At 42.1% G+C, this 20,360-nt stretch overlaps 2 protein-coding genes, 1 long non-coding RNA gene and 1 other non-coding gene across 4 annotated transcripts; 2 read left to right on the forward strand and 2 right to left on the reverse strand.

Annotated features, from left to right (window-relative positions):
• Positions 1–1,466: 1,466 nt before the first annotated feature.
• On the reverse strand, positions 1,467–2,123 carry LOC112939373 (uncharacterized). The gene is made up of 2 exons (XR_010740793.1): positions 1,999–2,123; positions 1,467–1,715 (listed from the first exon to the last, which is right to left on the reverse strand). It is a non-coding gene; the product is annotated as an uncharacterized protein (transcript).
• Positions 2,124–12,174: 10,051 nt separating this feature from the next.
• Positions 12,175–17,550, reverse strand: LOC4325018 (uncharacterized). The gene is made up of 12 exons (XM_015765406.3): positions 17,197–17,550; positions 16,943–17,071; positions 16,487–16,681; positions 16,271–16,318; positions 16,049–16,177; positions 15,369–15,496; positions 14,453–14,563; positions 13,888–13,996; positions 13,691–13,809; positions 12,912–13,065; positions 12,564–12,708; positions 12,175–12,435 (listed from the first exon to the last, which is right to left on the reverse strand). The coding sequence occupies exons 1-12, from the start codon at positions 17,314–17,316 to the stop codon at positions 12,359–12,361; spliced, it is 1,464 nt and encodes a 487-aa protein (XP_015620892.1). The 5' UTR covers positions 17,317–17,550; the 3' UTR covers positions 12,175–12,358.
• Positions 17,551–17,943: 393 nt separating this feature from the next.
• On the forward strand, positions 17,944–20,289 carry LOC4325019 (uncharacterized). The gene is made up of 4 exons (XM_015765407.3): positions 17,944–18,076; positions 19,088–19,195; positions 19,532–19,596; positions 19,786–20,289. Exons 1-4 carry the CDS (start codon positions 17,972–17,974, stop codon positions 19,931–19,933), a joined length of 426 nt encoding a protein of 141 aa, XP_015620893.1. The 5' UTR covers positions 17,944–17,971; the 3' UTR covers positions 19,934–20,289.
• On the forward strand, positions 18,338–18,915 carry LOC136354892 (uncharacterized). Its single transcript, XR_010738750.1, has 3 exons — positions 18,338–18,474; positions 18,555–18,641; positions 18,774–18,915. It is a non-coding gene; the product is annotated as an uncharacterized lncRNA (long non-coding RNA).
• Positions 20,290–20,360: the final 71 nt, after the last annotated feature.

The raw sequence follows: 20,360 nt of genomic DNA on the forward strand, positions 1-20,360 counted from the left end.
AAATCATCCGCCGCTTGTCGCTGCTGCTACGTACTCCTTGTTAATAATCAGCTTGATTAGTTAATAATCAGCTTGATTAGTTAGGTTTTACGATGACGGCAACAGGGACAGATATGACGGCCGCCCTACAAGCGCTGCTCGACCCGACGGCGCTGTCCCTGGGCCTGCCCACGCCGGCGATCAACAAGGAGGAGTACCTCGCCATCTGCCTCGCCGCGCTCGCCGGCACGCGAGCGAAGGCCCTGGTGGGAGTAGGGAGACGAGCAGCAGGTGCAGGCCTACAAGCGGTTGTCCCCGAGGCCCGAGGTGGCGAGCGGCGGCGCGCATGGCGCCGCCGTGGACTCGTGGCCACCCTCCGCAACATCGTCCGCCGCCCTCTCGCCTTCCCCTCCGCCTCCGGCTCGTGCGGCCCCGCCGACGCCGACGCGTGCGCCCTCATCGCCCGCCTCCTCGCCAAGGACCCCGCCGCCCGTTGTCCCCGGCCCCGGCGCCGCGCCGCTGCACTGGTCGCAGTCGTGCAAGGCGGAGCCGACAACGCAGCCACCGCCGACGACGAAGGCGGCCTGCTCAGAGTCCAGAGAGGAGGAGAGGAGAAGAAAGGAGAGGCTGGCTTGCTTAAGTGGCCTCCTGAGATGTGGGGTCCACGTGGGTCCCACGCTGATTTAGTCGTCACGTCGAATAAAACCGGTTCAAAACCGTCTGAGGTTAAGGAACCTTCGGTGTACTTTATTGGTCCAAATCTGTAAATGTATGTACTACCTCCATCCCATAATAGTCGTTGCTCTGACTTTTTCCTTGCAACGTTTGACCATTCGTTTTATTTGAAAAATTTGTGCAAATATGAAAAATGATAAGTAATACTTAAAGTACTTTTGATAATAAAATACATCACAAATAAAATAAATAATAATTTTAAATTTTTTTAATAAGACGAATGATAAAATTTTACAAATAAAAACTCAAAGCAACAAGTAATATGAGACAGAGGTACTACTAATTTAGATACTTTATAATACTCCCTCCGTTTCACAATGTAAATCATTCTAGCATTTTTCATATTTCTATTGATGTGAAAAATACTAGAATGACTTATATTGTGAAACGAAGGGAGTACTTATGTATAACATGTACTCCCTTCGTCTCCCTTCCTCTCATTTTAAGTGCAGCTATGATTTTTCGCTTCCAACTATCATCCGTTTTAGTTAAATTTTTTTGAAAAATATTAAAAACATAACTCACGAGATCTCTATTTGTATATTTAAACTAATCTTCGCTACTTCAAATTCACAGTGTCTGTTAGATAATAACAACATAAATTTCAGTAAAATCTCAAGGACTAAAGTTCGGTACGCTGTTGTAAACAGTGCAAAAGGCAAATGCTCGCCGGGCAATAACGACCAGCGAAGAAAGAATACAGCTGTTGATTACAGCTACACCTACACGCCCAGTATCTGAATTCTAAAGTCTGAACGCATACATGCAAGATTGATTCCACGGATCAAATAGCTAATCGATTTTGAGTACCAACATCCCACAAAACAAAATTAATGCATGCTTGTGCTCTCATAGCTGGCATTGACTTACTCAAATTACACATTCGCTAATGACGAGGAAAGAGAGCGATACTCTTGTCTGTAAGCCTTGTAGCTCTTGTACTTTTTGATAAGCATGCCAAGCAGAATAACAGCGAAAATAGCATTGGTAATGCTCACAGCCTGTAGAACAGTACAAGTTAAATTCTAAAACATATGATCTTTAATATTTCTTTTAGAGTAGCATTAATAGGCAACATTTTATCATTAAGTGACAATAAATTAAATTCTAAAACATATAATCTTTGATCTTTGATATTTCCTTTAGAGTAGCATTAATACGCAATATTTTATTATTAAGTGGCAATAAAAATATTTTGTTGATATAATATATACATGTTTTTTCTTTGATGCATTACCATTTACTAAAAAAAGCATCAAGCATAAATGAGCAATGGATCCTTACCATGAGCAGTGAATCTCTGCTACTCAAAATAGCAGCATAAATGATGAAGTAACATGAATCGACGGTTTCAGGAAGCAAACAATCATTCCTATTCCATAATGCATCTCGAGATTCATAGCTTGGGCTAACTCACGATTCAAAGCTTCAGCTTCTGTAACTCACGATTCATGGCTTGTAGCTTTTTAACTTTACCTATAGCCTTCCACTGAAAATAATATCAGTATTTGTCATGAGACTTATATACACCATAGCAAGTATCAGGTTTCAATATAGCATTCAATTAAGTTATAATTCAACTAATTTAACATCAACTGTTTAACAAACCCCTAAAATAAATTACACTGATAATTCATAAATGTTTAAGTCATAATAAAATTGTAAAATTGTATGCCATCTAAATTAGTGTCTCAAAGAAAAAAAAATTAAAATATAAATACTCATAACTGCCTTTCTTAAAATTAACAATGTGTACGTGCTATAAGTTAGAGGCTGCTTGTTTGGCAAGCCATATCTTAACGACGAAAAAGTGAATCCCATAATGTAACATGGATGTGCCACATCTTTCAAATAATATTAACCGTTGGATGCTAAAAGTAAAACAGGATTTACCGTTGGATAGAGGTACAAATAATAAAGGGATTGCTTGTTCCTGAGGCTTCCAGAGCCAAGGCAGGAAAAATGAGTGATGGAGAGATCGATGATCATGAGCAACAGCAAGAGGCGTCAGGGTAGATGCCAATTTGATTTTATATTTGACCATTCTATAAAATCGTTTTATACACGAGCCCTTAATTTGACATGTCACTATTTCAAAATGGCAAAACTTATTTATAAATGAATCTGTGGCTTATTTACATATGGATGAGAGTTGAGAAATTGATATTTTTAGAACTTACATGGCTTATATTATAAGGATAATAATTTGAAAAAGTATTCTAAAAAGTACTACGATAAAAATGAAAATGTTCATAATTTTACATGAAATACAATGTGGAAAGGGGATAACAATGAGATTATGATATGTAACGGCTCAAACATATATGAAATTTTTATAGGTTTAGATAAAAGTCATGTAAAATAGCCCGATTGATACACTAGAACACCACCGTCCCCCATAAGTTAATATGTATATTTCTCAAGTTCAAATAAGACGGTCATCAACAGTACAGATGGTGAGAAGGCGCAGCTCAAGTAGCATTGAAAGAAGACAGATATTAATACCGAAATTTTTACGCCAAAAACTTTACAAATTTTGACACTATAATAATAGGCATATTTTGCTACAGGACACTGCTAATGTGTGGTTTTAGCCCTACGACACTGCCCAAACTAACTTTTGGGGGAAAACACTACGTAAACGTGGTAATTTGCTAGTGAATACCGTGACGATTAAAATAATAATTTCCGGTTAAAGAGGAGAGAAAAATCACGTGAAATGTCAAAACTACCCTTGGGCCCACATTTTACGTGATTTCTCTCTCATCTTCAACCGGAAACTATTATTTTAATCGGCGCGGTGTCCACTGGCAAATTATCACGTTTATGGAGTATTTTCCCTCAAAAGTGAGTTTGGCAGTGTCTTAGAGCTAAAACCACACATTAGCAGTGTCCTGTAGCAAATTGGCCTATATAATACTATGATTAGAGTCGCGCGAATGTGCGATTTAATAGACTAGTCTAAAGTAGTGAAAGAATTAATCTTTCTCATCACCAGATTATGCCACGTCATTGGAATAATAAGAATCGTCCGATGCAACTGAGATTGAACAGCTGCCATTAGATGATAGCTAGAACGGTCTAAGTAATTAATAATGAGTAAATTTCAGAAACTGCAACTATAGTGACAAAACTATCAGTTTGCTGCAACATTAGTAATCTATTTCAGTTTGCTGCAACAATAGCGTGGGAAATTATCACAAAACTGCAACTTTAGAAAGTTACTCTCTATTAATTTCCCACGCTATTGTTGCAGCAAACTGAAATAGATTACTAATGTTGCAGCAAACTGATAGTTTTATCACTATAGTTGCAGTTTTCTAAAATTTACTCATTAATAAAACATTGGTGAAGGCCAAGGGTTTACATGAGTCACAACCGGAAGGCTCGTGAATACGCAGCGCCACGCGTTGGAACTCGGAAGGAGAGAATGAAAAAGATCGATTAAAAAAAAAGGCTCACAACCACAATTTCTAATCGGCTCCACCGTCGTCTGATGTGATCGTCTCCTCACCTCTACCGGTCCGCCTATATTCCCGACGCGGCGCCGCCTCCACTGCCGTCGTACTCTTTGATCCCCATGCGCGTGTCACCGAGATCTAATGGCTGAAGAAAAACCTCTGCTCCAACCCCAAGCACCCCACCGCCTCTGGCCGTCAATGGAGTTCCAGTTGCCGACGGAAAGACAGAAGGAGAACAGTAGAGAATAGAGATAGAATGAGGTGAAAGGGCATGTAGCCTAGTGGTTGCAGTGACCTGAGTAGCACCCCAAGGTCATGTGTTCAAATCTCCATAGGAGCGAATTTCAGATTGGGTTATTTGAGAGCTAAGTTCCCTATGCGATAGGCTAAGTTTCTACTTTAAACCTATTCGATAGGCTAACCGGATGTAGATGCCGGGTAAAAAATATCCTCCTATGTGATAGGCTAAGTTTCTACTTTAAACCTATTCGATAAGCTAACCGGATGTAGATGCCGGGTAAAAAATATCCTTCTCTCTTAAAAAAAGAGATAGGACGAGGGAGGAACTAGCCTACCAGTCAGGACTCAGGAGCAGCGACGCTGGTCACTGGAGGTGCCCATAGAAGAAGCATAGAAGAAACAGAGATTTGAGTGCAACGCTCCATGCCGATGCGTGAAGAAAGAAGCGATGGAAAAGATGGTCAGGCCGGGATGAATGGCTGCAATGCTCTCGACCTTCATGCACTCATGTTACTTTTGCGGTTCCACTCATATAAAAGTTTTTATGATATACACTTCGTTAAATGAAAGTATTCACAAAAGTACCCCTATACTGTACCATCAAGAAATGCTCTCACTCTATAAATAACTGTTTATTTGATATCTTTATTCACAGTTTTTTTACAAAAAATAAAAGATTTTCTTTATTCACAATTCTATAATCGATCTTTTACAAAAAATAAAAGATTTTCTTTATTGTGAATGAAAATTGTAAGTAGATAGTCATGTAAGAAAAATGTTGTATAATATCATGTAGTAAAACTTAGTTAGATCCAAAGTTTATTCAAGCAGTGAATGTTCTATAAATAAATTTAACATAAACCAAAACCTTATTCAAGTTCTTAAGCGGAAATATAAAGTCGCGCAAAGCGTGACTATATGGCTAGTACCATTGCACCATAAAGTACTTAAAGAGGTTTACTTAATTAACCGCAAGAATGAGATCTTACCGGATCCACCAGAGAACTACAGCCTGCTGTAATAACAGTCAAAACTGTCATGACGTACATTAGCGCACCCAAGGGTTGTTCCTTACTGACGTGAAAATGTAGATCTATCAGATAGATAAGAATGGGGGAGCACACAAAGAACAGGAACATCGAGATAACCATCTGCATGTTAATGGCAGAAAGAATTGTATCAGACAACAGATTTCCCTCGAAAAAAAAAAGACAACAGATTTCACTATATATGGACAAGGAGTATTTTTAAACTACGTACCAGAAATAATCCCACGCAACGAAATTTTTGAGAACTCTTCCGGAGTCCCAGGAGGAACAGATACACCGTATCCAAAACAAATCCAGCCACGCTAACAAAGAGAGTAGACTTGTGCTCTTCGGTGTTAACGACGAACAACAGGTGAAACACCAGCACCATGTTCAGCATGGCTCCAGAGAAGACAGAAAAGGGTGACTGATATTTCACGGCTGTTTCCAATCTTCGCAATACCAACACAAGAACCCTAAAGAAACAATCCAGTATTGTCACACTTTGAATTTTTCCGAATTTGATCTTAAAATACATTTCTTCAATTTGCTAATAACCAAAACAAATTTATTATGCAAGCAAAACAGCAAATAAAAAAACTAAGGCATGCCCCACACCTTCTTTCTCCCATTGGGGCATTTTATCCCAGTGGTTATTCGTTCTTCCAAAGAGTTCCTACGATTTATACCGGCTCCTCATTCACTCGCCTATCAGCAGATGTGTCAATTTGCTATTGTCAGCAAAGTTCAAGACTCATCTAGAGGAGGTAAATCAATGGATACGGGTACGCCTGGTTGAAGCAGCCCCTACACTTCTATGGGTTGTTCCAGCCTCTGCTCAGTATTCCGCAATACTATCGCACAATCCTCTAGAATAGTCAGGCCATACTCTTCTAGATTGAACTTGGCCTCGCTCAAGCAATCCATGCTATGCATCACTACAGTTTGCTTCTCCATGCTGGCTTCCACCACAATGCCAAACTGCTCCCTCTGAAAAACCAAGCCCTTCTAAGCGGACAATGTATTATTTGAACTGTAAAAACCTATTCTTGCGGCACCTTCTACTTTTGGAAATGGGCAATCAGTCCTAGATTCAATAGCAGGGGGCAGCTAGTTCAACAGTTACTTACCATTTTAGGGCTTCTTTCGAACCACATGATTTCTAAAATGCGGGAATAATAATAAAAAACATAAGAATAGGATGTCACATACTTTGAATTCCTAGGAACACGAAATAAGTAGATACAAAAATACATTTGGATGGTTCACAGGAATCTTAAAGGAAATAACATGTGGAAGAGAGAGCAGAGAGAGAGATACTTAGCAAGTGTTTGACCAATTTCACTTACAGTGGTGCGAGGTCGATAAACAATGATACAATGTCGAACACAAATGAAACTCGACCAATTTCTTCGACGGCAGAGCCATGCGAGTCCATCTGTAAACAACATCGTGAGTGTATTAGCACGCAAGAATTAAAATGATGACAAATTATGTAGTATGTACATTTGGATTGAGTGCTAGATTCAGAGCGCAGGTAGGCAGGTAGCGACGGGATAGAGTTCGTAATTTCGTAAATGCACAAGAGCTAGGTTGGTCATCCATGAAAGAATAACACCAACATAACAATAAAATACACGCGTGGAACAACATAATATTGCATTTTATTATTATTATTTTTCATTATTACATACATGAAGGTCACACAAGTCAACACCCACAAATCACAAATGTGCATTCTGATACGTGCTAAAGAAAAACAGAGAAAAATGCTACTAATATTGATGCGTCTACTAACGCACGCTCAAAAATACGAAGGACAACACCACTAAAATTTAACTAAAATCTATTCAGAGTGCACAATATTCAAGAACCCCGGGATCTTGATGTCATGAGCGTTGCGCGCGACAAAGCGAGTGTTGTGCGCGCTTGCGTTGCTCTGGTTCAGGAGATGCGCTCTGCTCTGCACCGTCACGTCACGAGCACCACGCCGGCATCACCAAGACCTCCTACTTCGGGGTTGGATTCTAATAGCTCGAGTGAACGTCCACCCGTTTATTGCATGTCAACTAAATGGCTACGAAAAATTTTCAAAAAAAATTGGCAAGATAGATCAATATGTAATATATCACTCCACAAACATGCAAGTTAAAATTCAACTTCTACAAGTTGTAACAAAAATAACAAATTTAACTGTAAATATACATATAGTAATTTGAGTTTTGTTTGTTATTTATATTATAATCTGTAGAAGTTGAATTAACTTGCATGTTTGTGGATTGATACATTACATATTGATCTATCTTATTCATATTTTTTTAATTTTTTTCATAACCATTTAGATGACATGCAATAAACGGGTAAACATCCACTCGAGCTGTTAAAATAGTTTCCCCTCCTACTTCGTGCGCCCAACGAGCTCCTCCCACTCCCAGGACTGCTGATCCACCGCGTCGAGGCGACCGACGCGTGGGAGTACATCGACTTCAATCCTACCCAGTGGCCGGCGGCGAGGGCGTCGACACGACGGAGGCCATGTACTCGCGGAACAAGGAGGGCCGTGCACGTCATGACACGGCACGCGCCGGGCCGGTGCGACGCGGCGGCGAACGCGTGAAACGTCGGCGTCGGGCTTCGCTATGAGTGGAGCAAGTTCTACGCCTCCATGGCGCATCCCGCATGCTACCACCTTGACTGCGACGAGCCGGACGTTCGACGTACCCGCCGGGACGCCTTGCCGGCGCCTCGTTACCCCTTCTCCCCCCTCTCTCTCTCTCTCTCTCTCTCTCTCTCTCTCTCTCTCTCTCTCTCTCTCTCTCTCTCTCTCTCTCTCTCTCGTACACGGTACACGCGAGGCCCGCGTGGCTGCGCACTCAGCGACCGCGACACGCGCGCGAGATCTGCGCTGCTGCGCTCCCGACTTGCACCGCCGCGGCGTTCTCAGGCGCGCACGCCGCACACACCCAGACACCGCGCCTGCTCACAACCCCCCACACCGCGCCACCACACGCGCACTCTCGGTCTCGCTACTCACACAACCCAACCCACCACCACGGCGCCACCGCTCGCGTGCGCCAGCGGCGCTTCGCTCTCAACCGGCGGCGCGAACCGCGTAAGAGCGCAGAGCGCTCCGAGTTACCCATGGTTCCATCACTCACACGCAGAGCGTTCGCAACTTCGCACACGGTGCAAGCGAGAGAGGGGAGGAGGAGGAGGAGACGAACCTTCTTGCCTCTTGGTTGATCTGGAAGCGGAACGGATCGGAGAGACGAGGCCGGGGAGGAGGAGGAGGCGCCACGGCAGGATCCAAGCGGACGAAACTGCGGTTCACGGTAGCGCCGGCCACGGCACACGCTGCGCTTCTGCCACAAGAGAGAGACGGTAAGACAACGAGAAGATGGCACGGCCGAGAAGAAGAAGAGAAGCAGAAGATGGAGATCGAATTCGAACCTTCACCAAGCGCAGATGGTGTGGTGGCCGAGGCGCAAACGCAAACGGGCACGGAACCTCGTTTTATTGACGGAGGTGAAGGGGAGAAACGAAAGTTGGAATGGTTTGTTATGCTTTTCAGAGCTGCAGTGGCAGCTTTGGCAGGCCCAGTGATTCCTTGTGTTAATTATACTGTAATTCAAAAAACTTCTTGTATTTTTTTCTCTCTTTTTCAGTTTGACCAAAAAGTTAATTTCTGGTTTTACATTTTACCTCTAAAATAATTATGCCTAAACAAATATTCCCTTTGTTTTTTTAATAGATAACGCTGTTGAATTTTTTAGCAACGCTTGACCATCCATCTTATTAAAAATTTATCTAAATGTTATTTGTTTTCTTGTGTCATGTTTTATCACTAAAGAAAATTTAAATATTACTTATACTTTAGTACATTTACACTAATTTTTTTATAGGATGGATGAATGATCAAAACACTGCTTAAAACAATCAACGGTGCCATCTATTTTAAAAACGGACGTAGTAGAAGGTAAGAATTATATATGAACTCCAATTCTACTCTACTACATGGTGGTCTCATTGGCAATGACGGGATGGTTAAGCTGGTGATCGTTGGGGTTTGTGCCGCCGTCGACGCCGACGAAACTAGCACTAGTTGATTTTGTCGGTTCTGAGAATAATGGTGGTGGCCTGGGCTCGCACGGTCGCATGGTCTTGCGTCAGGGTGCCAATGCTCGCTCGCTTGCGAGCCGGCCTGGTCGCTCAAGAACGCCGCGCCCTGCGCCCGACAGACATATTCTGTGGCGTCGTGCTGCTAGTCTGTTAGACCCCTGTGCTTGTGCGTTCGGGCCGGCGCGGCGAGCACGGTGTTCTCTGCACCCCGACCACCGTACGCCGCGCGAGGTGTGTATGCATGCTCTCGCGCGCGCTAGCGTAGCTACGAGCCGTGCCGACGTGCCGTCCCCCGCCCCCGTACGGTTCGCCGCGCGGTCGTGGTGAAAGCTAGCGTCCGTCTTTGTAAGACACAGGAAGAGAGCGCGGTGAGCGTCGAGCGCCACGATCTTGGCAGCCGCGCGCTCTGCTCACGCGGCTTTCTTCCACTTCCACCAGCGCGATCGAGTGTGCATCCCGGGGTGATCGGTGCCCCCGCGCGCGTGGCGCGCATGGAGCAGTTTTTCGCTGTAAGAAAGGGGAAATTCCTTGTGCGCGCATGCAATCTTGCAAGCTCACAGGGTAAGTAGCTGGCAAGGAATAACGGATCCCGCGCATGCGATCATGCAAGCTCCAAAGGTGCAGTCGACGACCGCGGGCGCGGCACCTGTCGCGCGCGCGCCCGCCACGCCGTGCGTCCAAGTCGGCGCAGGCAAAATTCCCTTCGCTTTCTGCGGCATCCTGCCGAGGCCTTGCATGCATCGGCTCCGGTCCGGCGCGAGATCCTCGGCCACCGCCGGCGTCATTGGTCATCCCCACTTCCCCAGCACACCAGTTACACCACAGGCGCACAAGTTCCGGCTCGCCGCGGCGACCGCCGTCTACTGAACGGTCTCTTCTACGCCAAGCGCGCGCCCGATCGTCTGCCTCATGCACAACGTACCTGTACTCGCGCGGTGGCAGCTAGCCAACCAGACAAGCTGCAGATTTTCTCGCCGAGGTCAGTTCGCGGAACGACGTACTCGCGGAAACATGGGCGCCGCGCGCGCGCTCGGCGCCATGCGAGCATGCATGCATGGCTTTTCCTCGCGCCGCCGCGCCAACGCCATCGTCAACTTCCATTGCACGCAGAGTCCGCTCCAAGTAGTCTTAACGGGATCGAGCACAAAACGTCGCACACCGCCCGCCCGGCCGCTGTCTCTTGCTGCTGTCATCTCGCGTCGTCCTCGGGTCTTGGCGTCTCGTTGCCATTTCGATGCTCAGCGTGTTGCAACGTACCGTTTTACGAAAAAATTTAAAAAATAAGTCATAAAATAATATTCATGTTTTATCATCTAATAACAATAAAAATACTAATCATAAAAAAAATCAAATAAGACTGACGGTCAAACGTTGGATATAAAAACCTACATCTGCACTTAAAACGTGATGGAGGGAGTGGTTTTTAGAGTTTATTGTCTAGTTGGGTTTCGTTTTTAAAATAATATATTCATGATTTACAGAAGTCCTGTCAAACGTCACCAATGCACTCCTCTACGTCCCGTCCGCTGCCTCATCTCTTTATTATCATTGGGATTTTAAAAATCGAACATAATTATTGTTTATGTTTTTTTTATTTTCTAGAAGTCCCACCAAACCGTCAGCGGTTTCGCCACTGTACTCTTCTACGGTCCGCCTGCTGCCTCCACTCCTTATTATCGTTGGGATTTTAAAAATCGAACTTGATTATCATTGTGATTTATTTTTACTTTCTATTAAGTCCCATCAACCACTGTAACCGTGCTACTTAATGATATGCCTATCGTTCCTCCTCTTAGTCGTCATTAGGATTCTATTTGGGGTTTTGTTTATAGTTTTAGTTGTTCCATCAACCACCACCACTCAACTCCTTTACGTGTGTTTTGCTTCTCCTATCTTTATTGTCATTTGTCATCGTTGTACTCTGGATGGACTATTTTTTAAAAAAAATCAATATTTTTATTCCATTTTTTTTCTAAATTGTATTCCTAATTGAACTCCTATAATTATTTTTCTATTTTCAGAATTTATTTTATTTGTTATTCCAAAATTTTATTAATTTCTCTAGATGGTCACTTCTTTCAATAGTCATTATTTTTATACGAATTTTAGTTATTTATAAAATTTATTCCTAGTTTTACATTTTTTCTTTTCTAATTTTAGAATTTATTTTTTTTTGAATTTTAATTAATTTATATTGTGCTCAATATGGGCTATTCTTTTAATATTCCTTATTTTTTATTTTCAATTTCTACTTGAAATCTTTTTTTATTTTCTTATTTTGGATTGTTTTATTTTTTATTCAAAATTTTGATAAATATCATATTTGGCTCTTGTATGGACTCTTTTATTTCAGTTATTTTTTTTATTCCTACTTGAACTCTTTCTTTTTTTCTAATTTCGGATTTTATTTTTTTTATTTGTAATTTTAATTAATCTCATATTGTGTTCTTATATAAACTCTTCTTTTAATATTGCTTATTTTTAATTCTGAATTTTAGTTACAAACATAGTACTCCTATTACAATGTTTACCCTACCCAGAAATCCCGAATATAGAAGCAGCTGCAAGACCTCCAACAAGACATTATTCTCAGGAAGATTCCACAATACAAATTGAAACAAGTTTAGTTGAGTCTACCTTCCAAAATATAAAAGTATTATCGTGTCAAAACCATATGGCACAAAGGAAATATGTGTAGTCTTATATGCATATATGCATCATAAAAAATTGGGCTTGAGCCTGTTATTAATGTCACTTCAAAATACATGATATTTGTTATATGAAACAATTGTAATATCATGTTCCTTGGTTCTCGTTGTCACTCGAAAACAGTCTCCTGACAAAACTTCTCCGCGGCCTTCTTGATCTTGCAGCTGAAGCGATTAACAAAGCTCAGTTAGTAATCTAAAAGTACAAGAAAGTACGGCATTTAGCTATTTATATAGGATAATGTGACGCCAAATGTGATATAGACTGATTAAACAACTGGAAGTAAAGTTACCTTTTAGTCTCCCAGACTTCAACAAAGCTTCCTCGGCAATAGGCTTCCATTGCTGAGCACATGAGAATCTGAGGCCCATCCCAACAGTCAACCCACGTAAAAGTTGTATAGTTCGAAGCACTGAAAATAGCTCTTCAGGGAAGCTCTTCAAATAAAAGAATAGAATAGAGACACCATTTAGTAAGCAATTCTGGAAGTCAAATAGTACCAACAAATATAAACCATCCATCTCCATAAGAGGTTGCAAGTAAATGGAAGAAAATATGTTCTCTAAATTTTGAAGCTTTGTTAAATAGAAAACATGTTTCAGACATAAAAAATGTATGTTACTAGATTATAATCCCATACCTGCACTCCAACTTTATTTAGTGAAGAATCCTCGGCGAAGGGTGACATAGCAGTTACTCCTGGTGGTAATCTAGTATCAAACATTCTAAGGGATAATTGAAATAATTCTTCTAGCTCATTATCAGCTATACTCCATGTTTCAATACCAATCTCCCTGGAATATTTCAAATGCCATAAGAAGAATAAGCAATGGAGACCAATAAAAATTCCACAGGAACGAATTTTCCATCATGTCATTAAGCTCTATGCTACCTATGAATGTAATATGTTAACATATTTTTATTTATTACTTCACTACCTGCACACCAGTGCATTCACTACGGTCAGAAAAGAATCATACATGTCCTAGTACTACTGTTCACAACAAATTAAATGAGTGTGATTTTTTTTAATCGAAGATTACCATCCATATTTTTGTCATAACTCATAAGGAGCACTAATAAGTAAAATTAGCTTTCATGCCACAAATATATGCGAGTTAAATTAGCTTTAATACCACAAATATATGTGGCACTCAGTCATATTAGACCTTTCTAGATTTTAATTTGTACTTTAGAGACCACATAAGAAAATAATGGCAAATGAAGGGACTAATATGCAATATTGAAGGACTACAAGAAGGACTTGGTAAATAATGTAGTGTAGAGGTGGAGTGGCAAATTCACTGCCACCACCACCATTGGCTTCTTGAAACAGTATAGATATAACTCTTGACTGTTTAAAGAAATTTGCATAAAATTGGCCAAATGACACTTAACAAGGCAAGCGATTAGTTGTACCTGAAACTTTCTTTAGTCCTCAAAAAATCATCATCAGCCATTGCAATTACAAGATTTGCATAAGCAAGTCGTAAATCCTCTGGCATTGCTTTCACTTGTCCATAATCAAGCAAAGCTACCTAACAGAGGCCACCACAAAACTATATTCAACAAGAAAATACCATTGCCAAAAAAAGGAAGAGAAAGAGAAGTCTTGCCTCTGTGTTCTTGCAGATAAGGATGTTTCCTGGGTGTGGATCTGCATGGAAAAAACCATCCTTCAAAATCATTTGACCATAGGCAAGTGTAAGATCTGTTAAAATTTTCCTGCATTAAGAAAAACAATATTTTCTGAGATGGCCTGAGCACTGGAAAGTAGAAACAATCAGAACATCTGATAAACCAAAAGGTTTCTTTTAGAGAAACTTGTGCTCATATGTCCATTAAGTTGGTTGGGACCAACTATCCCAGTAGAGGAAAAATAGTTCAAATGTTGTTGTGGAACTTCTTATGTGACAAGAGGTTGGACAAGGGCTATTGTGTAGAACAAAATATCACCACACCAACTCAAACATCTGAAGTGGTGTGGAAATGAATGGAATCACTAAATACTAATACGACCTACTCATCATCCCTAGATCTATTCTAGACAGCATGATATTTTACTGTAACAGTTCCAACATCGTTAAAACATCAAAAAGATACTCCAGAAAGCAAAACTAATGTAAGGTTTCATAAACCAAGCAAATGAGGGCCATACTCTTTCGAGATGAAGGGGCTTACTGCTTTGCCATTGTTGCAATCTTACCACCAGGATCAATGCCCCTTTTAGCCATTTCATTGCCAAGATTCATTATTGGTGTCCCTTCAATGAACTCCATTACCAAAACCTCCCTAACAAAGCAAAGAAACAAAAAAAAAATACTGTTTTATTCATACGAAAATAGCACAACCCTGCATGATGGTTTTGAAAAGAAATAGATGAGGGGATGGGCTCAACGAATTGAAATCATCAAATCAGCATCATTGCATCTCAGTAAAGACTCTTCTTATTTTTATCAACAAGTGGATAAATTTATACACATCACAGCATTTCCTACATTTGCAATACGAGGAATAATACAAAATCAGGAATGCACATGATGGATAGTCATCTGTTTGTCAAATTTGAAATTCTTAACCAGCCAAAACCTATGTCACAAAAGTTCCCGGATCGATGGGTCGAGAAACGGGATCAAGGAAAGCGTGACGCTACTTATTTGAGGTTTTAACACGCGAGAGACGAGATTGTTCCATGTTCCCGGTGACTTAGGCCAAAACACAAGAATGCCACTCCACTGTGGGCAAATACATAGACTGGGGCAGGCAGGCCAACTACAAAGTATATGCTAAATGTGTGTGTTCCAATGGGAATAGCGTGTAAGGCAATTACTCCTACATCGCCCCCCTTGTGCAATGAAAAGGCACTGGAACCTGCAGATAAGAATTATCTCATTGGACGAAAACCCCTCTTGAAGGAAAAGAAACATGCTAATTCGAATAAAGTCTCAAGCAATTAGCAAATGGACAATTTATAAATGCTCTGTTGAATTGAGTTCTTCTGATTGATGGCAGCCTATGTATTGACCAGTAAATTGGTATAGAGGTATATTTTAACAAAATAATGAATGCTGTTCATAGAATAGACATGGCACAATACCTGCTAACCATTTCAGGAATCACACGAGGCACTATAACTGGAGGCTTTTTCTTGTTGGTCACGCGTAAGAATTCTCGTATTCTTTCCATCGCCTTTGCTTCGCGCACAAAGTCAAACTCATAGCATATCTTGGATGAAATGATGTGTTCATGCAAAATAAAAACATGGATTTAATATCAACAGTTTTGATCTCATTCATATTTGTATAAAGACAAGTTTACAATTTTTAGTTCTCAGTACCGTCTATGATTTATGGTGACATTTGCTTCAGAACTAAACTGGAACTCATGTGGCATATTCTCACATACAACATTAAATTTTATCTTAAACAGTCCATACAAACATTTGATCTCCTAAATAATTGATTATAACATTGTCCCTGCAAATATTTTGTCCTTTCTTGTTTATAACAGCTGAATGATTGGGTTTATTTCATATCATGTATTGTTACTCATTCTTTCATTTCAAATGGCCTGAGTGGTTCGGTTTGTTACATCTTCCATTTCACCAGAAAGGCACAGAAGATTAAAAACAAAAAATCTGATAGAGTTCTGATTTGTACAAGTCAAGAAAATAATACCGTAAGAGGTCTGAAATTTATCAAGGTTTTCGAACAGGTTTAAGCAAGTGCAATGGGATAAGCAACAAAAGAAGACACTGGTATTGAACTGAATAAAAACCTGCTTTTCCATCTCCTTTGTCGCAGAGTACAGGTCAAAATTGATATCATACTTCTGCAAGAACAATGCAAATGCTTGCATGTTCCGGATGTCAACCATCATCAGTTTTTCAGCTCCTGGATGTTGAACCTGGAGAGTTCCAGATTGCCAAAGACAAATAGGTCACATAAAACATAAGAGACAACAAGAAAGAATTATGAAACAAGAAATTGAAATCCTAACCTTGACAGCAACATCTGTTTTTGATAGTTTAAGCCTTGCTCGGTGCACCTAGCAGATTTGAAACAATACTTAATAAGTACATGCACGAATGACCTTTACAGATAAAGTATTATGGCACAAAGAGCCAAACTGCATATGCATAGACATAGATCGTGCAAAGAAGCAGTGTTATACAGTTTCACCAGATCATACAGGTGATGAGAAGACCTGACGAACCTGTGCAATGGAAGCAGACCCAACAGGCTCAACATCAAAGCATTCAAATATGTCATCAAAGCTCTTGCCAAACTGTTTCTCCACAACATCTCTAACTACATCAATGGGCGTGGCTGGAGCATTGTCACACAAGGTTACAAGCCTTTTCACCCAAGCCATTGGCGCCAAATCGGGCTTTCCCAGAATTTGTGCAGCCTGTCAAAATCCAGTATCACAGACCATTCAAACATCAAGGAAGTAAAGACAGTACATCTCGATCATGATTCATGAATGAATAAGGCACCAGGGGTGCAACTACAGCTACAGTATAAGTCAATTTTACCTCCTGCCCATCGCAACAAGAATTGTCAAATATTCCCTTCTAATAAATCATCTAGGTTTCAGTCCCAACCCTCGAAGACTATATACAACCAGCAGCTCAACAATCCATGGGAGAAAAAAAGAAGCAGGAAGTACCTTGAGGAAGAGGCCGCCGAGCTCGGAGCAGAGGGAGTACATCTTCTGGGCACCAAGCTCGTGCTGCTGCTCCCACATGGCCTCCCGCTCCTCCTCATCCTTGACGAACCCCGCGCGCAGCTGGCACACCTAAACCGATCACACGAAACCCCATCAAAACCTCAGAGCCATATCATCAAACACCTCCCGCGCGCGCGCGCGCGCGCCTGGCGCACCAACCAATGGAGCAATGGAACAGGATCAGGCGGCGCCACCTTGTAGCTGGTGTAGATGTCGGCAGCGCGGACCCAGAACTCCGCGGAGCGGCTCCACGGGCGGAGGCGGTCGGTGATGCGGTCCCCGATGTCCTGCAGCTGCGCCAGCGCCAGCGGCATTGCTCCCTCCCTCCCTCTCACCCTCGCGCGCGCGCTCGCGCTCGCCGAAGGGGGCGGACGGCACGAGGACGAGGTCGAGGTGGCCTCGCCTTGATTGGATGATGCCTCGGCCACGGCGCGCCGTGATTGTGCCTGATTGGGGTGGGGTTGGGGGGGATGTGCACGGCGCGGCGCGACGCGATATGTGGCTCGCGGGCGGCCTCGCGTGCGTGGCTACTACTAGCCGAGCCGTCCACTGAGAGCAAGTATAATAGGAGCTATTAAGAAGCTTACGTGGAGGAGAGATGTAATAAAAAAAATTAAGAAGGTTAGCTTTTATGTAAGAGCTAGCTTAACACAATTTCTAAGACAAATATATTAAATATATAAGTGAGAAATAGAGAGAGAAGAAAAAAATTGTAGCCAAACTTATAGCTACTATCTATACTATTATCAGCGTCACGTGAGCTCGCTGGGTTTTGGACGCCAGCGGAACGGAATGTGGAGAGGTGGGTGGGGCCTCGTGGAGATTCCGGAGTTCGGGAGAATGGACGGTCTTGATTGACTAAGGACGGCCTCGAGATTCGTGCTCGCGGAACTTGCCGACGCGGCACGGCGACAGGTGGCCTCTCGCTCTCCGTCCGGACTCCCGGACTCTTCCTCCGCCGCCGCCGCCATGGCGATGGGCGCGGCGGTCCGGCGGATGCACGCCGCAGCGGCGGCGGCGGCGGCGGCGCAGCCCCCGCGCCTGACGAAGCTTGCGCTGCACCCGCCCAGATCGGTGAGTTCCTCCTCCTCCGCTCTCGGCGGCTAATTTCTTCCCGCTTAGATCCCGTGCGCTTTGCCTGTTCCTTGCTTCCTTCCTACTGTTGGTTGGTGGTACTTCGTTTGGTGTCGCGAAGCCAAGTGCACTTTCGGTTCCAAACTCGCTACATCGCCGCATTGGACCACCTGCTGTATTGCTGCTGTGCCGTCGACTTCACTTCATCCATTCATTTACTGTTGTAACTTACCTTGATCCTTCTGTTTGAGTAATGGGATTGCGAAGTGACTAGCTGGAACTCGAATTGGTTCTGAGAGTATTGCTCTTTTCGGCAACGGGGAATGTAGCGAATTCATCATACATTCATACTGTTCATCCGTGGGTGACCAGACAGCGAAGTATGAAAAGAATCGCTAGTGAGCACTACAATTGGTCCCCGCTCTTCATTTTTCCAATTGGGTGCTGGAAATCTTGTGAAATCTTGCGTGCGATCCAGGTGGAGCTCCAAATCAGTGGCAGCGAATAGTCAGTCATCTTTATCCCAAATATCTCGGATCATGTCCTTGTCAAAGTTCCTGCCATGGTAGGTACCGAGAAATTGGTTCTTATCATTTTTGTTCAGTGGTTAATGTAGTAACTGCTGCTCAACTTCCTGACATATCAGCACTCTGCTAACATGTTGCTTCATACAATTTGCTAATGTGCGCTAATATAGGACATAATTTGAAGATATTTGTTGGTGATTGTTTGGTCGTGTACACATAATGGCATCAGTCACAATTGGATTGAGCTTACAAGCCACAATTAATAATGAAAATCTCACATTGACTGAAGTGCTATAGCCATCCCATGATAAGTGCTCTAGTTTATGTGCAATTTTATTGTAGAAATTACTGACATAATTTTCTTTTCATTTTTTCTCATTAATATGATCTTGCTGAACAGGTGTTCCTCCATATTGCTGCATGATGCCTCATGCCTTGATCAGGGTATTGGTGACTATTGAGCTATATTTACTGTTCTTCACAGGTGGAGGTTGAATTCACTGATGGTAGCTCATTCCATCTGTCAGCTGAATTTCTAAGAGTACATAGTCCAGCAGCTGACAGCAAAATAATATCAGTATCTGGTGAGAAGGTAATTTTCTGCTACGTAGTATATTTTCTATCACTCCATGATACACTTGATCTTATGGAACGTCTGGTTTATGCGCACCTATGCTGGGGTGGAAAATTATGCACATTTTGCTTCTGTAGGGGTACACTTTCTGTTTATAGAGTATAGACCATTCTGCCTATACCCATTTGTTTGGTTTTTTGGTCCTACAAACCTTAAAGCACTAAGCTCAGGACAAATCCTTAATAATACATATAATAGAAAAGTACTTTCTCAAAGTCATGCTTTTTATTCCGACTTTGCTCTCTGCTGTAACAGAAAATGTTATAATGTATTTACTTTGTAACTCCTGATCAGGTTATATTTGGGCGACGGTATGTTGGAATAATGTCAGCTGAATCAGTAGGAAACTATGGAATTCGGTAAGGGTCTTATGATGGGAATATCGTTTGCATGCTAAAAAAATCATGGCACATTTTTCACTTACAATAATAAGGAAATTGGTTGTGGCATCTAGTCGCTTATAAACAATTGGACTTTTCTTCTATAAAAAGAGAGATTTTTGTTCTTTTCTCTTCAACGCCTGATATGACCAGTTATTTGTGCCACAGGATACTATTTGATGATTTGCACAAGACGGGGATCTTCACATGGGATTACTTGCATCATCTGGGTTCTAAAAAGTTCAGTCTGACGCGAAATTATATCAGAACTTTGAGAAAGCATGGTCTTAGCCGGGATCCTCAGAGAAGGAAATGATGAACACAAACCTTCACTCAGATTCAGATTGTGACACGAGGAAAACTTATGTACGCTTTCCGTACCAAGTCTCAGTAACAGTAATGACTGCTGCTGCCAATGCTGGAGAGCACTAGAACGAGAAATACAGAATGTATGAAACCAGATAATCAACTGCTGAATATAGTAACAGTTTTAGGAATGGCGACTGAATACTGATGATACTCTAGGGTTCATTCTTTGAGGTTTAAGAATGAGGGCTGCTGTTTTGGAGGCTGATGTTTCAGCCCATCCAAAAAGAGCTGCGTGTAGTGCGTGAGATCTACGCGTGTATCTGACGGAGAAAAAGAAACATACGACGTTTCAATTGGCTGGAATGTTTTTGACTCCATGACTCAATGTCGTTGTCCAATTGTTGCTCCGTAGAGCCATGTGATCCGTGCAGCTG

The sequence above is a fragment of the Oryza sativa genome, chromosome 1 (assembly GCF_034140825.1).
Source record: "Oryza sativa Japonica Group chromosome 1, ASM3414082v1".
NCBI lineage: Eukaryota > Viridiplantae > Streptophyta > Magnoliopsida > Poales > Poaceae > Oryza > Oryza sativa.

Coding starts and splice junctions, on each gene's coding strand:
- LOC4325019 (XM_015765407.3), top strand. CDS start 17,972: ATGGCGATGGGCGCGGCGGTCCGGCGGATGCACGCCGCAGCGGCGGCG. Junction 19,196..19,531: donor TATCAGTATCTGGTGAGAAG/GTAATTTTCTGC, acceptor ACTCCTGATCAG/GTTATATTTGGGCGACGGTA. Junction 19,597..19,785: donor GTAGGAAACTATGGAATTCG/GTAAGGGTCTTA, acceptor TTTGTGCCACAG/GATACTATTTGATGATTTGC.
- LOC4325018 (XM_015765406.3), bottom strand. CDS start 17,316: ATGCCGCTGGCGCTGGCGCAGCTGCAGGACATCGGGGACCGCATCACC. Junction 16,178..16,270: donor AAACAGATGTTGCTGTCAAG/GTTAGGATTTCA, acceptor GGAACTCTCCAG/GTTCAACATCCAGGAGCTGA. Junction 13,810..13,887: donor TTATCTGCAAGAACACAGAG/GCAAGACTTCTC, acceptor GGCCTCTGTTAG/GTAGCTTTGCTTGATTATGG.